This window comes from Vanessa cardui, chromosome 1, assembly GCF_905220365.1.
Source record: "Vanessa cardui chromosome 1, ilVanCard2.1, whole genome shotgun sequence".
NCBI lineage: Eukaryota > Metazoa > Arthropoda > Insecta > Lepidoptera > Nymphalidae > Vanessa > Vanessa cardui.
This window is the reverse complement of record NC_061123.1, coordinates 5,177,199-5,194,410: the sequence shown is the minus strand read 5'-3', so window position 1 is coordinate 5,194,410 and position 17,212 is coordinate 5,177,199. Positions and strand designations below refer to the sequence as shown.

The following is a 17,212-nucleotide window of genomic DNA, read 5'->3' as shown; positions in this document are numbered from 1 at the left end:
TGCTTACAATACTTCAAATCAGTATCAAATGTTTTAGATTTAGAGTCTTATGAAATACAGGCCCTGTAAAAATACTTCACACATAATACAAATAAATGCAATATTTTGTTTATTTTTTAATTAGTAGGTTTCCAAAATGTCAAATTGATCGGTATCAAATCTGATAAACCGATAAACTTCTGTGCAAGGCAATGACAGTTCAAATAATATTTATTGTAATATGTTAATTTATTATCTATGCGGGTTGTCTAGTAATTAAAAAGTACTGTATCATTTTATTGCATGTGTAATGAATTTGATTGAACAAAAACTTGTACACAATAATATAATTAAATTTATAATTGATAGTAAATTATTGAAGAGTATGTGATACTATAAATATATTTTGTGTATACAATAAACGATTAGTAAGTAATAACGTGACGTATATTTTTAATGTCAAAAAGAATATTCAGCTGATTTTTGTTTACGAAATTACAGTAATGTACTCGTTCGAGGGTGATTTTAGGCGAAAGCCACAACAGAATCTAGCAGGTGCCAGTGCTCAACGCAAAACAGATAGAGAAACTCTTATTCTTCAGTCACAACAACAAAGACAAAAGCGTGAGGTTAGTTCCTTTCCCTACTTCAAAGATAAAACTTATAACAAGTTTTTATGTTATAGCTTGCATTTCTGCTTTGATATGCAGAATCATTAAAATAAAATGATACATTAATTTTTAATTAATGTACCAAATTTAATTAGAGATCACAAACTATTGATAATTTATTTATTCTTCTTTATAGGAACACAGAAAACGACTACATAGTACTATAAAAATTCAAGCATATGTACGCAGTTACCTTACTAGAAAACATTTCAAGCAAAATGAAAGAGAAGAGTTTGATGGTATCTTTTCAAAAGTAAACAATGAAGATCAAACTTTGATAACATTACTTCTAGCAAAGATACTTTTCTTTTATGATGATAAAAAGGATTGTGCAAGATTGGTATGAAAATTCAATATATTTGTATTGATATGACTATTAAATATTTTCTGTTTATTGTTATTAAAGATAATTGTCACATGTTTTATCATGTTTTTCATTATATGTATACTTAATTTGAATAAATATTAGATACAGTTCTTCAGGGGTCAAATGTAGGCATCCTTTCTGTAGTTTATTCCAATCAAAGAAGGAATAAAGATAAAGAAACCTTAGTGTTATTGAATACCATGAAATTTGATAATAGGTCAGCTATATTGTGCATGTGTGTGTTTTTGACTATTATATATCTATTAATAATACTACTACTTATATCTTCCGTTCCAATCATGGTCTTGTCAATGTACCAAATGCAATTTTTTTTCAAATACATACTAAATATCACAGTTTATTCAAGTTTTCAACCACAGATATTGCAACAACTTGGTGTCAAATTTGCCTTTCATTTAGTGTTTAGAATAGACTAAGTCTATCCTTGTCTTTGAATAAAATGATTGGTCATTCAAAATTACAAAGCAAAAATGATTAAATGTTTCAACATGTCTTTAACTCAAATAATTAAAAAAAACATTAATATACCTTCCTAATATGCTTTTAATTATTAAAGTTATTTATTTCCGAATATTTACCATGTTTTTTATTTTTGTTCGGTGGAGTTCGATATTTCGACATTATCTACGAAAGCTTTGAATTCTTTTAAACACACTTTATAATAAATTTTTTTATATTAATAATAGTAATTAGGATAAATATTTCTTTAAATATGTTTTCATTTATTTATTGCTATTACTATAAGTTTATGAAATTTTTAGGTTTCTATTTCACAACTGTTGCTGAAGCAAAGAAATAGGCTTTTTCAAAATTTGGAATCATTAGTACAAATAAGAAGACTTCTGGCATTACATCTACGTTTGTTAAGAGATGATAGTGAGGTAAGCTTATATTTTTTTATTACAATACCAGTGAGAAAACTAATCATATTAACTTTATAAAGGTTGTTTGTTTTGGTTTTAAGTCAATATATAAAATGTCAACATTTTTAGGTGCCTTTAGCTGTACCACTGAGGATGTTTGAAGTATTTACATCAGTAAGTTCTACTGAAACATCCACTAGCTGTGATGAGGCTGTTAAAAATATAGGAGCAACATTTTTGTATTTAATAAAGAGGGGTAAGTTATTTTATAATTTGGTCTTGACTATATGTCATGAAAAAAAAACTTTTTATCCATTGACTATTGATTTGTGTGATGCTTAATATAAAATGTAATTATTATAGCAATTTACTTTTCAATATGCAATCAATATATTAACAAATAGCGATCTGCACCATTTTCTCACGGGTTCAATACTGATACTAAATATGCTACAGAATTTGTTTAATTACAACATCACATTACAAACTTCTAAAATTATCAGTGTACCTTTACTATATTGTCCGTGCATATATACACATACCATATACAAAAACCCTTCTCTCTAATCACTATATCTATTTCAAAAAATTTTTATCAAAATCCGTTGCATATTTTTAAAGCTTTAAGTATACATAGGGATATAGGGACAGAGAAAGAGACTTTGTTTTATACTATGTAGTGGTATATTGTAAACACAACAATATCCTTTAAGCTTAAGGTATATTTGCAGGCTATTTTAAAGATTTAAGACAGCTACTATGTCAGAAAACACCACCGCTCTACGGACCATCACCGAACCCACCAACACCACTGTGCGGAGCTTTACTAGACCTAATACAAAGGCCATTACATTTGACTAGTCACGTCAATATACCTCAGTATAAGTAAGTATTAGAATAATTTATATTTCATTAGCGATCAGCACCTGTGCAAAGCCGGTGTCCTAAATATACTATAGAATGTCTTAATATACTGTTTATGATATTAGGTTTATTTTTGATTGACTGATGTTTTTTAAATGAAAGAATGTGTAGCTAATACGCAAGTCAATTTGTACATTTTTGTGTTATTGGACTATACACTCAGCTATATCCCTGTTTTAAATATATAATGTCTTCCATAGTATTAATTTATTACATACTATAAAGGAATGTATTGGTCTATATTAAATGCACAATATGTATAAGGTACTTTATTGGATAAGATCTAATGCTTTATTGCTTAACATCACTTTGTAAATAATAAAAAATATTATTATGAGTTATCCCAAACAGATAAATATATACCATCGCCAACATTTTTGTAGGCACTTTTAATGTATACTATACTGCAGTACATTATTTTAATTACATTTTGATATTACGAAAAATAGTGAATTATATTTCTGTAATATTATAAACTGTTTAAAGAGACTGATGAAAAGTCAAGCCAAATCAAATTCTAATATTGGTCAATGTCAAAGATCAGCCTAAATTAGAAAACAATGGAAACATACTAAACAAAACAATAAGGTCATTATTTGATGTCTTATAAACATAATAGTAATAAAAGCCATTGTTAATTTTTTATCTTATTCATTCTATCTTTATTGTTATTTTGAAGAAAATATATTTTATAAAATTAAACATCAAAATTATGTATAAAGTATGTAATTTTAATAATTCAAATCATATTTTTTATTTTTCAGCGACATGGTAATGACGGAATTTGCAGCGTCGTTTCTTTGTAATCCATATCCTGAGCCGGTAGAAATGTACATGTTACCCGCTTTAACACAGGACACCAGTAAAAGATTTCCATTTTTACAACTGCTCTGGTGTTTAAACGAAGATAACTTTAGATCTCGAAGATTGTTGAATGACTCATGGTTACTGCATTCAATTCTGACACTAGAACCACCAGGATTTGGTGAGTGGTCACTGTTGATTCAATACATTATCATATGTTGTTGTCTTAAATATAATTTCAAGTTTATCCTGTCTGCTACATGAAAAACCATGGTCCCCACAAACCACTAAATCGAATATGACGTAATCGCATATGTTCCAAGCTTTAACCCCAAATGAGTATATGTTCTTCCTAACTAGCAGATGAAAATTAGTAGAAATAAGTATTATGCATTTTTATAATCACAAAAATTAGTTTCAAAGTTTTATTTAGAATTAATGTTTATATGGGACTCTGAGACCTGCCCATCTCGGCTTTCAAAAACATGCATCTTATCTTATCTTATTTGACGACCTCCATGGTCGAGTGGTCTGTACACCGGTTTTCATACATGGGTACGCCACTCTGAGGTCCCGGGTTCGATTCCTGGCCGAGTCGTTGTAGATTACCATTAGTTGTTAATGTTGTCTTGGGTCTGGGTGTTAGTGGTACCGTCCTTACTTCTGATTTCCATAACACAAGTGCTTCAGCTACTTACATTGGGATCAGAGTAATGTATGTGATGTTGTCTCATATTTATTTATCGTAACTTAATATGGACAGAGTAAGAAAAAAATTGATTAGGGACCAATTTAATTTATTTTTTTTTTCTTTCAGCAAATGATATTCGTCAAATAGATAACTCAAGACTGCCACATAATCGAATCATGATAGAATATTTCAAAATAATAGCCAAATTAACAGTGAATGTATGCAACAAGCAAATAACGTATGATTACGAAGACTCGCTGTACAGTCAGGAGACAGCGGCTGATAATGATGACGACAGTGACAGCGACAACGAGCCCAACCCGACGTCGGTCAGGGAACAGATGCTGCTGACGAGGTGCATAGAGATACTGAACGAACCCGACCGCTGCGTGCTGACGACGTGCTCGCAGATAACTGAGTGCGATTTGAGTGATGAGTTTCTCGACAGTATGTCGAAAATATGCCATAATCTACTATTGAGTCATAGGATGGCGTTACACAAGTATAGGTGAGCTGATTATTAATTACATGTTCATTGGTTGATTTTTGACATTAAATTGTACATATTGTGTCATGAATCCTACATGTCTTTGTGTGACGGATATTATAAAAGCAATAACTTATTTACTAATGGCACATCTTAGGAATGAAACTATTACTACTTCAAAGATATCAATTTTATTAACTTTTTTATAAACCTATTGTTGTATTCTATTCACTATAGAGCTGAGATGACCCAGTGGTTCGAACGCGTGCATCTTAATCGATGATTTCGGGTTCTAACCCAGGCAAGCACCACTATATGTGCTTAATTTGTTTTTATAATTCATCTCGTGCTCGGCGGTGAAGGAAAACATCGTGAGGAAACCTGCATGTGTCTAATTTCATCGAAATTCTGCCACATGTGTATTCCATCAACCCGCATTGGAACAGCGTGGTGGAATATGTTCCGAACCCTCTCCTTAACCCAGATAAGCCTGAAACTAATTTGTTCTGAAAATTTTGAAAAAAGTTACATTATTTAGTTTATTAAATCTTATACAACATAAAAAAAATTATGAAAAAAAAATTAAGTGTAAGGCTTTCAGGGAAACAGCCGTCCTATATGTAGGACAGTAGGATAATAAGAGGAAATAAAAGACCATTTATGACAAAACAGAATGTAATCAAAAAGTGTAGTTTATTAGATAACTATTGATTATATTACCCGTTGTTATATGTAATTTACTAGATTAACACTATTTATGAATGATATGTTTCAAAACACTTGACACACACTCCAACATCACATTTCTTGCAACGTGTCAAACATTTTTTGTGACATTGACGACAGCGTGTTTGCTTCGATTGAGGAATAACCAGATGATTCATTTGGTCTTTACGACTATCAGCATGTTCATGATGGGAGGGTCGGCTAAGCCCTCTTTTGGCATTTTTTCTGTTTGATTCAATCAAAGCAATTGCTACCCTTCTGCGAAAGCCAAGATGATCCAGTTTCCCATGATTTATTTTATATAACTGCCATGCATTATGTTCGGCAAGATCAATCATGTGTGTGAGCAACGGCATGTACCATTTCTTACCTCGTATACCAATTCGGTAATGTGAAATATTTTCATCAGACCGATCCACTCCTCCCATATATTTGTTATAGATGGACACCATATGTGGTTCTTCTATGACAATGTTTCTCTTTTCACTTTGTGAGAAGCGTTTGGCAGATTGTTTAGGATTTATTCCTACAGCATTAGAAGCAATACTGAATATATTATTGTCATGCCATTTAGCAATAATGAACGTGTTGTCATGTGTCGTTCTGTAATCGACAGCACCACGTTCCTTTTTTTTCAGTAACTTCGATGTAATCAGAGGACAACTAGATGTCCTGTTTTCTCGAACTGTCCCAGTGCAACGAAGGCCTTTCCTTGTTATCTCTTCCAGCAAGGGCGTCCCAGTAAAAAAAAATATCAAAACTACGTGGTAAGGAAGGTCGAAGCCACGTGAAATCAGCACATCGCAAAAAGTGAGAACAACGCTTGCACCCAGCCCCAATTCTTTATATATTGGATTGCACATAGTTGTAGCACCTTGGTATGGTTCCATCCATAAAACATACCCTAACCGTGTAGCACCAACCCAAGCTTTGAACCCGTACCTAATAGGTTTACCTTTTATGTGCTGTTTGCAGCCATGTCTACCATAGTAGGGGATCATGGCCTCATCTACACTGTAATGCTCTTCAAGAGGAGAAAACTCTAAGAACTTTTTATTTAGAAGTGTAACTAGGGGGCGTACTTTTGTGTATTTGTCTTGCAAATCCAGATTATCATTGACATGAAGGTGGCGAAAAATAAAGTCAAATCTATCCCTAGTCATAGCCGAGCTGATCAATTCATTCTTTGTATCAGGGGAGTTTTCCCAATACATTCTTCTACGGGGGAGCCATGAATAACCACTAACCAACAATATGCCGATGAAACATTTCATATCTTCAGTGGTTATATCTCCAGGCAAATTCTTTTTGACAGCATATTTATTGCTCTCTGACACCAACAACGAAATAACATCTTCATCTAAGAAGTTTTCAAACCACTCAATTGGGCGCTTATCTTGGCAAGCGCCTTGAACATCTGGCCAATTCACGGAATTTTTTACCAAGTCCCGTTTTCTCCATGCGTAGGTACGCCTACGTTTAGTTCGACCTGTAGAATCAGAAGGTTCTTCTTCTGTATCACTCACCATAATCTGCCCTTGAATCATTACTTCAGCCGGTTGAAGCAGAATGTTTCGTGGCAAATTATTCAAAGTTACATTATCTTCTTCACCCGAATCTTCGTCAGTGAGACAGTCAGGATCAACAGGAGGAGGTAGAATACATATCAGTCGTTCTCTATAATCTTCTTCATTATCAGAAACATTTTCTGAAGCATCTAAAATTTCATGCGCAGCTAACGGTCTGTAAAGAAAAAGTTGTATTATTGTACTAAAATCATGTATATTATCCTACTGTCCTATATATAGTACGCTAGTATTTGTAACAAGTTATACGTAATTTAATTATATTATTTTACTAGAATATTTATTTACTACAAAAGTTAAGGTTATCAACTAGATATTAACACAGAAAAAAACAACTCACGAGTAAAATATAACTTTTTATACATACCTGTAATTTGCCATGTCTGCAACGCACTTTTATTACACACTTATAAGGTAAAATATAAGGTAAAAACTGTTAAAATAACTGCCTTTTTATTTTTTCTAATAAAGCTGACACGTTTCTTACTGCAAATCATAAGACTAAATAATCTTAGATAAAGAGGGTATTCTGATATTTTTTTTTATTTCTACTGTCCTAAATATAGGACAGTAGGCTGATCTGGGTTAATGGAAGAGGAGGCCTTAGCCAAGTAGTGGGTAATTTACAGGCTGTTACTTTTTTACTTTTAGTCACTATATAGTATATAACAAAGTCTCACGGCCGCGTCTGTCTGGACTTCCAAAACTACTGAACGTCCTTTCATGCGGTTTTCAGTAATAGACAGTTTATTTAAATTGAAATAGAACGAAAATTGTTAAACATGTCGAAAAAAGCAACAAAAAAATATAAATAGAAGGTAAAAAGATTTAAAAAAAAATCTTATACCTATCCGTGCGAAGCTGGAACAGGCCGTTAGTTATTTTATAAATGCCACCGAATCCTAACTGGTAGATTGTGATCAATCAATAATCAAATCATTCGAAATACAATCTCACTTACAAATAACTGGCATGGCACCGTCCCAATGGATATATTGAAATTATTGAATTTTGACATAGTAATTATATATTTTTTTATTTTTTTAGACTACTTTACACATTAGCATTTAAGCCAATATTCCTCCGTGGACTGTGGCAGTGGTTAAGCAGTATGAGCCACGAATCCTCATTCGGCGGCTCAGCGACGCCATTGCTCTCAGCGCTGTCAAGGGGCATGGGCTCTGAAACATCAGTCATCGGGGTACATAGGCTGTTGGCTCCATTAGCTGTGTTCTGTGCGTTATTTTCACTATTGATTGGCACATTACATGATACCGAATTCTTTAAGGATACTGATGGAGAGGAAAAAATGATTGGTAAGTTTTTATTTTGTTTGCTTGAAATTATGATAATGATGTTGCCATATACAAAAATATTTTTCCCCTAAAGTTTCAGAATCAAGCAATTCAAGCACGACAGTTGTGGGTCGTGTTCATGCATTTGACTTCTCTGAACTAGGAGGCCTTTGTCGGACTCTTAAACATGTTTGTCTCGGCTTAGTGGAGCTGGCATATCCAGAGTCCAGGCCTTCCATCTTTGGACAGTACAAAGACGCGGTCGGTGGTAGTCACGAGCTCAGTGAGAGGAATCAGACGCCAGCATGGGCTCACTTGTTTAAGGTGAATTTTATACTCATTTATAATTATCCTTGTACTATGGGATACAGTATCTACTACACATTAAATTTTGGAACACAAAAGGAAATTTGCATGTAACTATTGAGTTAAATAATTATACAAAATAGTTTTCAGAAAAATAAGTTCTGATTTTTACAATTCTAACATCAGAAATGACGATTTTTTTTGAACAAACTGACTGGTTGAGTCCATTAAGATTTCTAGAAAATTAGTATTAGGAATTTAATCAATGACTCACGCAAATTGCAAAAGAGAGTACTTTATTAAATCGAATTTATAATTTTTTCATAATAGATTATCGCATTATATTGCTTTTATGACTTTAAGAAAATTGAATGGTTTAAATATTTGCTGAATTTCTGTATTTTTATCAGTATACCTACATATATATTTGCTTGATAAATTGAAATGAACAAATCGATCGACAAAAAGAACTTCTCTTCAGTTATGTATTTTGAATTTGGAATATTAGGATAGTAGAATGTTTTAAACAAGGTTTAAAAAAGTCCGCACGCGCAGCAGCTGTGTGCACACCTGCAGCGCGTGCGGTTTTTTTAAACCTTGTTTAGACATTATAGGGTAGAACCAGTATTATAATGTTTTAAGCAAGGTTTAAAAAAGTCCGTACGCGCTATAGGTGTGCACGCAGCTGCTGCGCGCGCTGTACGCTCGCGACGCGCGGCTGCAGTTCTGCGGTGCGGGGGGCGCGGGCGGCGCGGGGGGTGCGAGCGCGTGGATCGCGGCGGGCGCGGGCGTGCCGGGCGACGGCGCGGAGGCGGCGCTGGTGGCGGCGCGCGCGCCCCGCTCCGCGCGCCCCTACCGCGCCGCCGTGCCGCGCCTCACCAGCGACCAGGGTGAGCCCAGAGCCCATTTACTTGTCAGTTTTGTAGTTTTTTCTATACTTGCGTGTCTCTGTACACCCTATACTCTGTATAAATTATACCAAGCGATTCGTTAGCGGTTCAAATTTAACTATTGTAAATATATCCTAATTACTATACTTGTCTTAATTTATATCGCAATATTATTCTACTTATTACCGCTTTAATTTTGCTTCAAAGTTCTATAGCATTTATATTATGAGTACCATAGATCATTTAAGACATCACGCCAATTTATTGTCAGTCCTAGTCCTATTTCGCGTTTCGTGTCGTATAAACATCCCCTCCGTCTACAGTACTTCCTAAAATTCTTCTAACAAGACGTGTAACCTGAACATACCAATGGAATTATCGCTTCACTTTTAGATCGAGCACATGTATAGATCATTGTACAGAGGTACAATGATCTATACATGTGCTGATAATTATTAATGTTTGACAGTGAACTCCACTTCACGATATATATTTTAGTAGTATTTATATACAAAATTTCTAATTCTTAGATGAAGGACCACCTTTAACCATCAAGGAACTTAGGACGGTCACAATATTGAGAGAAATTCCGTTCGTCGTACCATTTTCGACACGAGTTCTGATATTCCAAGGTCTCTTGATGAGGTGCGTATATTAGCCGCAAACAAATTGCCCTCTAATCTGTAAAGATTTCTATTTTCTTAATTTTTTACAGGGAAAAGCAAGATCACTGGTACGAGATGACCAATTTTAACGAAGGCCCTTCAATAATAATCAGTGTTCGGCGCACTCATTTATATGAAGACGCATTTGACAAACTTAGTCCTGATAATGGTGAGCGCACAATGCATAATTTTTTGCTTGATAACTATTTCTTTTTATTCTAAAAAGACGTAAGCTCCAAATGTCGACACGGGGAATTGACGTTTATTTTTTGACACTTTGCACGTAGCGAACTAATTTGATTATTGTACGTTATTTTGCATTAAATATTATTACCATCATAAAATATTTCGAAGAGTAATATCAAGGCCAATGTTTAAAAATAGAAAAGGTTAATTTATTACGTGCGATTTAACGCTTACGGCTGATTTATGTCATTCTATATTTATATACAGGCAAAAGATTTAAGCCATTCCACCTTATAAGGAAACGTCATAGCATGGTTTTTTAGATAATAGTTTTCTCTGAATTAGGGTTTAATTATATTTAAGCTCAATAAAAAATGGGAATTGTTATTTTTATCTCTTTTGGAGAGAATGAAGTTAAGATCTATCTGCGAATAAATGGTGTTCGAGTATTATTATATGCTCTTATTTATCTTTTTATATGACGATTTTCATAGCTCTGTGTCAAAAGTGAAGAGTACCATTTGTACAGACACGAAAAACATATTCCTATGTCATTTTGATTTCTTGACTTTGATTAATATTTCATTAATATGTAAAACTAGTTGTCTTTTGCGGTTTCGGTCGCGTTTCAAGGGTTGGTTATTATATATTAGGCAAAAAGGTAGCCCATGTCCTTTCTTGGAGTTTAAGCTAGCTTCACAACAAATTACCTCAAATTCAGTTCATTGGTTTGGCCGTGAAAGAGTAAAAGACAGGCAGACATAGTAACTTTCTCATTTATATTATAGTATTAATATAGATTTTGGTACTGGTTAATTTCTAGAATGTTCCGTATAAAATTAATTATATTGTTATATAGAACCTGATCTGAAACTGAAACTTCGGGTGCAGCTGATAAACCAAGCGGGCGCGGAAGAGCCCGGCGTGGATGGAGGAGGACTTTTCAGAGAATTCCTTTCAGAACTATTAAAGTGAGTTGTGATGAAGATTATGTTTTACATTTATATATCGTAGCTATTTTAACAGTTTTTACATTATAACCTTTTCCGTTAACAACCTATTTGCTACAAGTGAAATTTAATTGGTTATCTTCCAATAATTATTTGTAGTATTGCAAACTCATACTCATACATACTCATTTCAGGACTTAATAATTGTCCTTTTATTTTTTAGTTTCTTGATATTATCAGTTTACCTATATGTCGTGCAATGAAGCATTTCAATAAATCTTCAATGCGCAACTATGAGTTTAACAAGTGGGTGGTAACTACCCAGACGGGTTTGCACTAGGTACCACAGTGAAGTTGAGAGGCTTTAAAGAGAGTGTTTAAAGAGTTACGGATAATTAATTTGTATTGAAAAATGGAGGGCTCATTGGATTGGGTGCCCACTTGTTAGCAGATATGTCAAAACAATGATATTAACGACATAATGTGATCGTCAGGTCCGCATTCGATCCCAACCGCGGTCTGTTCAGGCTGACCAAGGACAACATGCTGTATCCCAATCCCGGAGTTCACTTGCTGTACGACGATTTTCCGATGCACTACTTTTTCGTCGGAAGAATGCTGGGGAAGGTATGTTCTCTATTTACGTTTTTATTATAATGTATAATACAACACAACTTAGATGTCGCATCGGCAATATTCGTAAAACCGATCACATCCGAATTAAGTACGCCATCCCAAATTATCAATATTTATTTCTCCTGCGAAAATTATCTTTGCACAAACGTAATAACTTGAAATATCATACGACCTAATATATTCGTCATTTTGACGCGTTGATTTAAATGCACTCGCTTTCTCTGACGCGTGAATCTATAGCGACGAATAGCGTCGAATGGCGCGATAGGGAGCTATTTCTATTGGTCGTGTAAATCGGCAGTAATCGGTTTTATTTTCATTCAATTGCATTTTCCGATGCTACATCTAATTTGTGTCGTACTATACTAGCATCCATTTGAGCGTGAGACGAGTGTTGTGCGTGAGATATTTGTCTCAGAGGGCTCTGTCCGCGCAGGCGCTGTACGAGAACCTGCTTGTGGAGCTGCCGCTGGCGGAGTTCTTCCTGGCCAAGCTGTGCTCGACGCGCGAGCCCGACGTGCACGCGCTGGCCTCGCTGGACCCCGGCCTGTACCGCGGCCTGCTGCTGCTCAAGGCGCACCGCCGCGCCGACGTGCCCGACCTCGGCCTCGACTTCACCATCCTCAGCGACGAGCTCGGCGAGCAGCGGGTGCGTGACCAAACACCGCCCGCCCCGCGCCCCCCGCGCCCCGCCTACATCGCCCGCCCCGCGCGCGCCCCGCCCACATCGCCCGCCCCGCGCCGCTAACGTCCGCTCTGTTCGCAGATCGAGGAGCTGAAGCCGGGCGGCGCCAACATTCCCGTTACGGCGGAGAACAGGATCGAGTACATTCATCTCGTTGCTGATTACAAGTTAAATAGGTAAGAGTTGTTTAACGTGTTCTCCTTTAGTTGAATCGATATCGATTTATTATTATTCGATTACATCATTCGTCGTCATCCTTATCCTCCAGCTGGCATCCCAATTTATTTGGTCGGTGCAGCACGTCTCTCCCATATCTCTCTATCTGACGTCATCACTACAATAAATAACATTCTTACCAGCCATATCGTCTTTCTCACAATCCATCCATTCCTCCGCCTAACATATATTATATATAAGATACATTTCTTTTTATTGCTTCTCAATAAATTTAGGCTAATAGAAAAGAAAATTTATATACAATTTATATATAAACTGATATGAATATATTAATAGTCAACCTATGCCATCCATTAGCTTTAATACTTCAATTGTATTGATGCACAGCAAACGTCTTCAGACGACGACGTCAGATATTCAAAACAAAACCTTAAACGTCAGAGTCTTCGCACTTATATTTGACAATAAGACTTTGCTCTCTTCACACCTTAATATTAATTGCTCTAACTAAAAAAAATAAAAAGCAAAATATACTTTATTCAAGTAGCACTTGAGCTGAGATGGCCCAACGGTTAGAACGCGTTCATCTTAACCGATGATTGCGGGTTCAAACCCAGGCAAGCACCACTATATATATGTGCTTAATTGTGTTTATAATTCATCTCGTGCTCGGCGGTGAAGGAAAACATCGTGAGGAAACCTGCATGTGTCTAATTTCATCGAAATTCTGTCACATGTGCATTCCACCAACCCGCACTGGAACAGCGTGGTGGAATATGTTCCAATCTCTCTCCTTAATGGAAGAGGAGGCCTTATCTCAGCAGTGGGAAATTTACAGGCTGTTACTTTACTTTACTTTACTTTAAGTAGCACTTTCGAATCGTCATTTAACAAACTATTACATGAAGCTACCACCGGTTCGCAACTGGTGGAGCAATACGGTTTAATTGTTGGTCGTCACACGTGTCCTTGCTTTGCAGGCAGATAAGGTCGCAGTGCAACGCGTTCAAGCGCGGCCTGACGTCCGTGGTGAACGCGGAGTGGCTGCGCATGTTCTCGTGCCGGGAGCTGCAGCTGCTCGTCTCCGGCGCAGAGGTGCCCATCGACCTCGACGACCTCCGCCGGAACACACAGTACGGAGGCACGTATTATTAATTATGGGATATATTAAACAAATTAAGAAGATTTTCAAATGATAAAACTAAGTTACTTGTTTATTTTAAGTAATGTATAACATATTTTAAACAGGAATATTTCTTTCGTTTTATTTGTCTGATGAGTCGAGATGGCCCAGTGGTTAAAACGCGTGCATCTTAACCGATGATTGCGGGTTCAAACCCAGGCAAGCACCGCTGATTCATGTGCTTAATTTGTCTTTATAATTCATCTCGTGCTCAGCGGTGAAGGAAAACATCGTGAGGAAACCTGCATGTTACAAATTTCACAGAAATTCTGCCACATGTGTATTCCACCAACCCGCATTAGAACAGCGTGGTGAAATATGTTCCAAAACCTTCTCCTCAAAGGGAGAGGAGGCCTTTAGCCCAGTAGTGGGAATTTACAGGCTGTTGTTGTCGTTGTTGTTGTGTTGTTGTTATTTGTCTGATTATTGAATCAATTATATTTTTTCTCACATTAAATAATGCCGATAATTATTGTAACATTCCCTAGTATATTATATTCCTTGCCCTTATTATAGGACTTAGGATAGAGGTTTTTCTTGTAATTTAATTGTAGGTACAATGAAGATCGACAAACTTTCCGTATTTTAACTTAGTAAAAGTTCAGTTGAACAATATATTCTTTAATGGCGCTGTAGACATTAAAAATGCAATTTTTTCGAATGATCAATGGTATCGCAACAATTCGATGTTAAATTTGGCTTTTGTCCTCCTGTGTTAAGAATTAACTGGAGTTTCATACCAAGACAAAGAGAACCATACTATCGGACTCCATAATTTTGATAGACATTTACATGTAATGTAATTACTTTTATATCATAATTAAATGAGTTCTGGTTGTTGCAGGCGGCTTCACAGCGACCCACCCGACAGTGCAATGCTTCTGGAAGGTCGTGGAGAACTTCACGGACGACCAACGACGGCAGTTGCTGAAGTTCGTCACGAGTTGTTCGAGGCCGCCGCTCTTAGGTTTTAAGGTAAATCGTATTTTCTCGAATAGTCTTTAAGATGTCGATATTTTGTATCGATTCTTTATCAATAAAAGAGGTTTTATGCTTTTTGGGTTCCCAGCGTCGAACGGTTACAGTAAGAGGAGCATTTTCTTAAAAGTTGAAACGAATTATTACTTCAAATTGTTTAAATTGATGGATTACTGATTAAAAATCCTCAACTGCAAATATCCTATGTGTAGCAACTGTATTATCCTACAGTCAAAAAAATCAAAAATCAAAATCAAAATATACTTTATTCAAGTGGGCTTTTACAAGCACTTTTGAATCGTCATTTAATAATTAAGTGAAGCTACCACCGGTTCGGAAAGTAAATTCTACCGAGAAGAACCGGCAAGAAACTCAGTAATTACTCTTTTTCAACATTTAAAAAAATACAGTTATGTTAGTTAATACAATTATTTAAATTAATATATCCTGCCTGGAAGTCAACAGGTATTAGTTCCACGCAGTATGATGTATAATGTATTCTCAAACTACTTCGTACTCGGCAAAATTCATTCATATTTTTTTTTTTAATTAATCTATTCTGGAATAGAGACGCTCGATAAAATAATAAGTTTCCAAACGTTCTTAAATCGGTATACTTATATAAAAGTGTATTGTTAAAAATGTAGCTCGTATCTCACGAATACTTCATACGTAAGTTTTTGGTCACACTTACGACGCTATCCGTTCGTTCGTCTCCTAGGACCTGCAGCCGCCCTTCTGCATCCAATCTGCGGGAGCGGCTGATCGCCTCCCGTCTTCCTCCACCTGCATGAACCTGCTGAAGATCCCCGAATACCACGCCGAGGAGCTGCTGGCAGAGAAGCTGCTGTACGCCATCCAGGCTGGCGCTGGTTTCGAACTTAGTTAACTTGGTGAGTGTTACAAATATTACTCGTATTAGGGTATTTCACGTTTGTTTTCTGGGTATAGTCCTACTAATATTATAAATGCGGATGTTTGTGAGGTTGTATGTATGTATGTTTGTTACTCTTTCATGAAAAAACTACGAAACGGATTTGGATGAAATTTTACAGTAACATTAGAATAAATAATAAATAATAAATTTTATCTAATTTTGTCATAATACATATAAAGATACATATCACGTACCCGTGCGAAACCGGGATAGGTCGTTATTATTTTTTTATTGTAAAAAAAAAAGTTACACCATCGACTTATCACTAAACACTTAAAAAAAATAAAATATTTAATATGGGTAACATTCGAGGTGATACATCTTTATAGGTGTAAACAACATTGACATTAGTATTATTCAAATGCATCTCCACTCCTGACTGTTAATAATAATTAATAAATATAAATATATGTATATAATATTAATTGTTTCAGGTGATCTGTGCGGCAGTTTAGATGAGACTCAACTAGTGTAGTATCGGTTTTTACATGGAACTATTATTTTCGTGGTCGTACCTACTATACACTATTTATACCGATCGTTAATCTCAATGTGATAAAACTCCTTTCGTAGTTGTAAATAAATGTTACTGTCATTTGGTTTGTGTACTTTTATTTATTTTTAGAGACGAATATTTCTTAAATAAATTGTAAAAATGTTTTTCGATTTTTTTTATGAAATACTCAAAAGTACTAAGAGTAGAAACATTCGAGTTATCGATGTGATGTGTGTTGTAAATAGTATCTAAATCTGGGTAAGATTAACTTATAACTGTAATGTTAAATTATATGTGATGGGTATCGTTTGAAAATAGAAATCTCGGTGTTCATATTTACGTTTGTGATTTTATTTCAAAGTTTACATCTGAAAGTGTCAAATAAATTTTTTAAACCATTCTTCAATTTATTTGTTACACAAAAAATCCTTTAACCTAATAGTTATTTTAAAAAAATGTTTTTAAATATGGCTTTGCTTTCTGACAAGTTAATATGACAACATTGTTAAAAGATATACATTAACGTCATTTTTATTAAAAAAAAAAAATCGATTGATAAAATATTCATTTTATTTTTAATATATTCTATTTAATATTTATATATATTTAAAAAATTTCGAGCTTTATAAAGGCTTTTATCGGTTAGATTTGAAGCGCCCTAATCATATATTATTCACGCTCTCTTTATATTGCCAACATGGCAACATAA

At 35.1% G+C, this 17,212-nt stretch overlaps 1 protein-coding gene across 1 annotated transcript; it reads left to right on the top strand.

Annotated features, from left to right (window-relative positions):
* Window positions 1–232: 232 nt before the first annotated feature.
* Window positions 233–16,903, top strand: LOC124543891 (ubiquitin-protein ligase E3C). Its single transcript, XM_047122213.1, has 21 exons — window positions 233–407; window positions 481–608; window positions 787–990; window positions 1,800–1,919; window positions 2,031–2,157; window positions 2,633–2,786; window positions 3,590–3,810; window positions 4,447–4,828; window positions 8,167–8,435; window positions 8,509–8,738; window positions 9,394–9,610; window positions 10,141–10,255; window positions 10,326–10,444; window positions 11,321–11,432; window positions 11,906–12,038; window positions 12,484–12,696; window positions 12,814–12,908; window positions 13,890–14,050; window positions 14,937–15,067; window positions 15,792–15,963; window positions 16,442–16,903. The coding sequence occupies exons 2-20, from the start codon at window positions 483–485 to the stop codon at window positions 15,957–15,959; spliced, it is 3,297 nt and encodes a 1,098-aa protein (XP_046978169.1). The 5' UTR covers window positions 233–407; window positions 481–482; the 3' UTR covers window positions 15,960–15,963; window positions 16,442–16,903.
* Window positions 16,904–17,212: the final 309 nt, after the last annotated feature.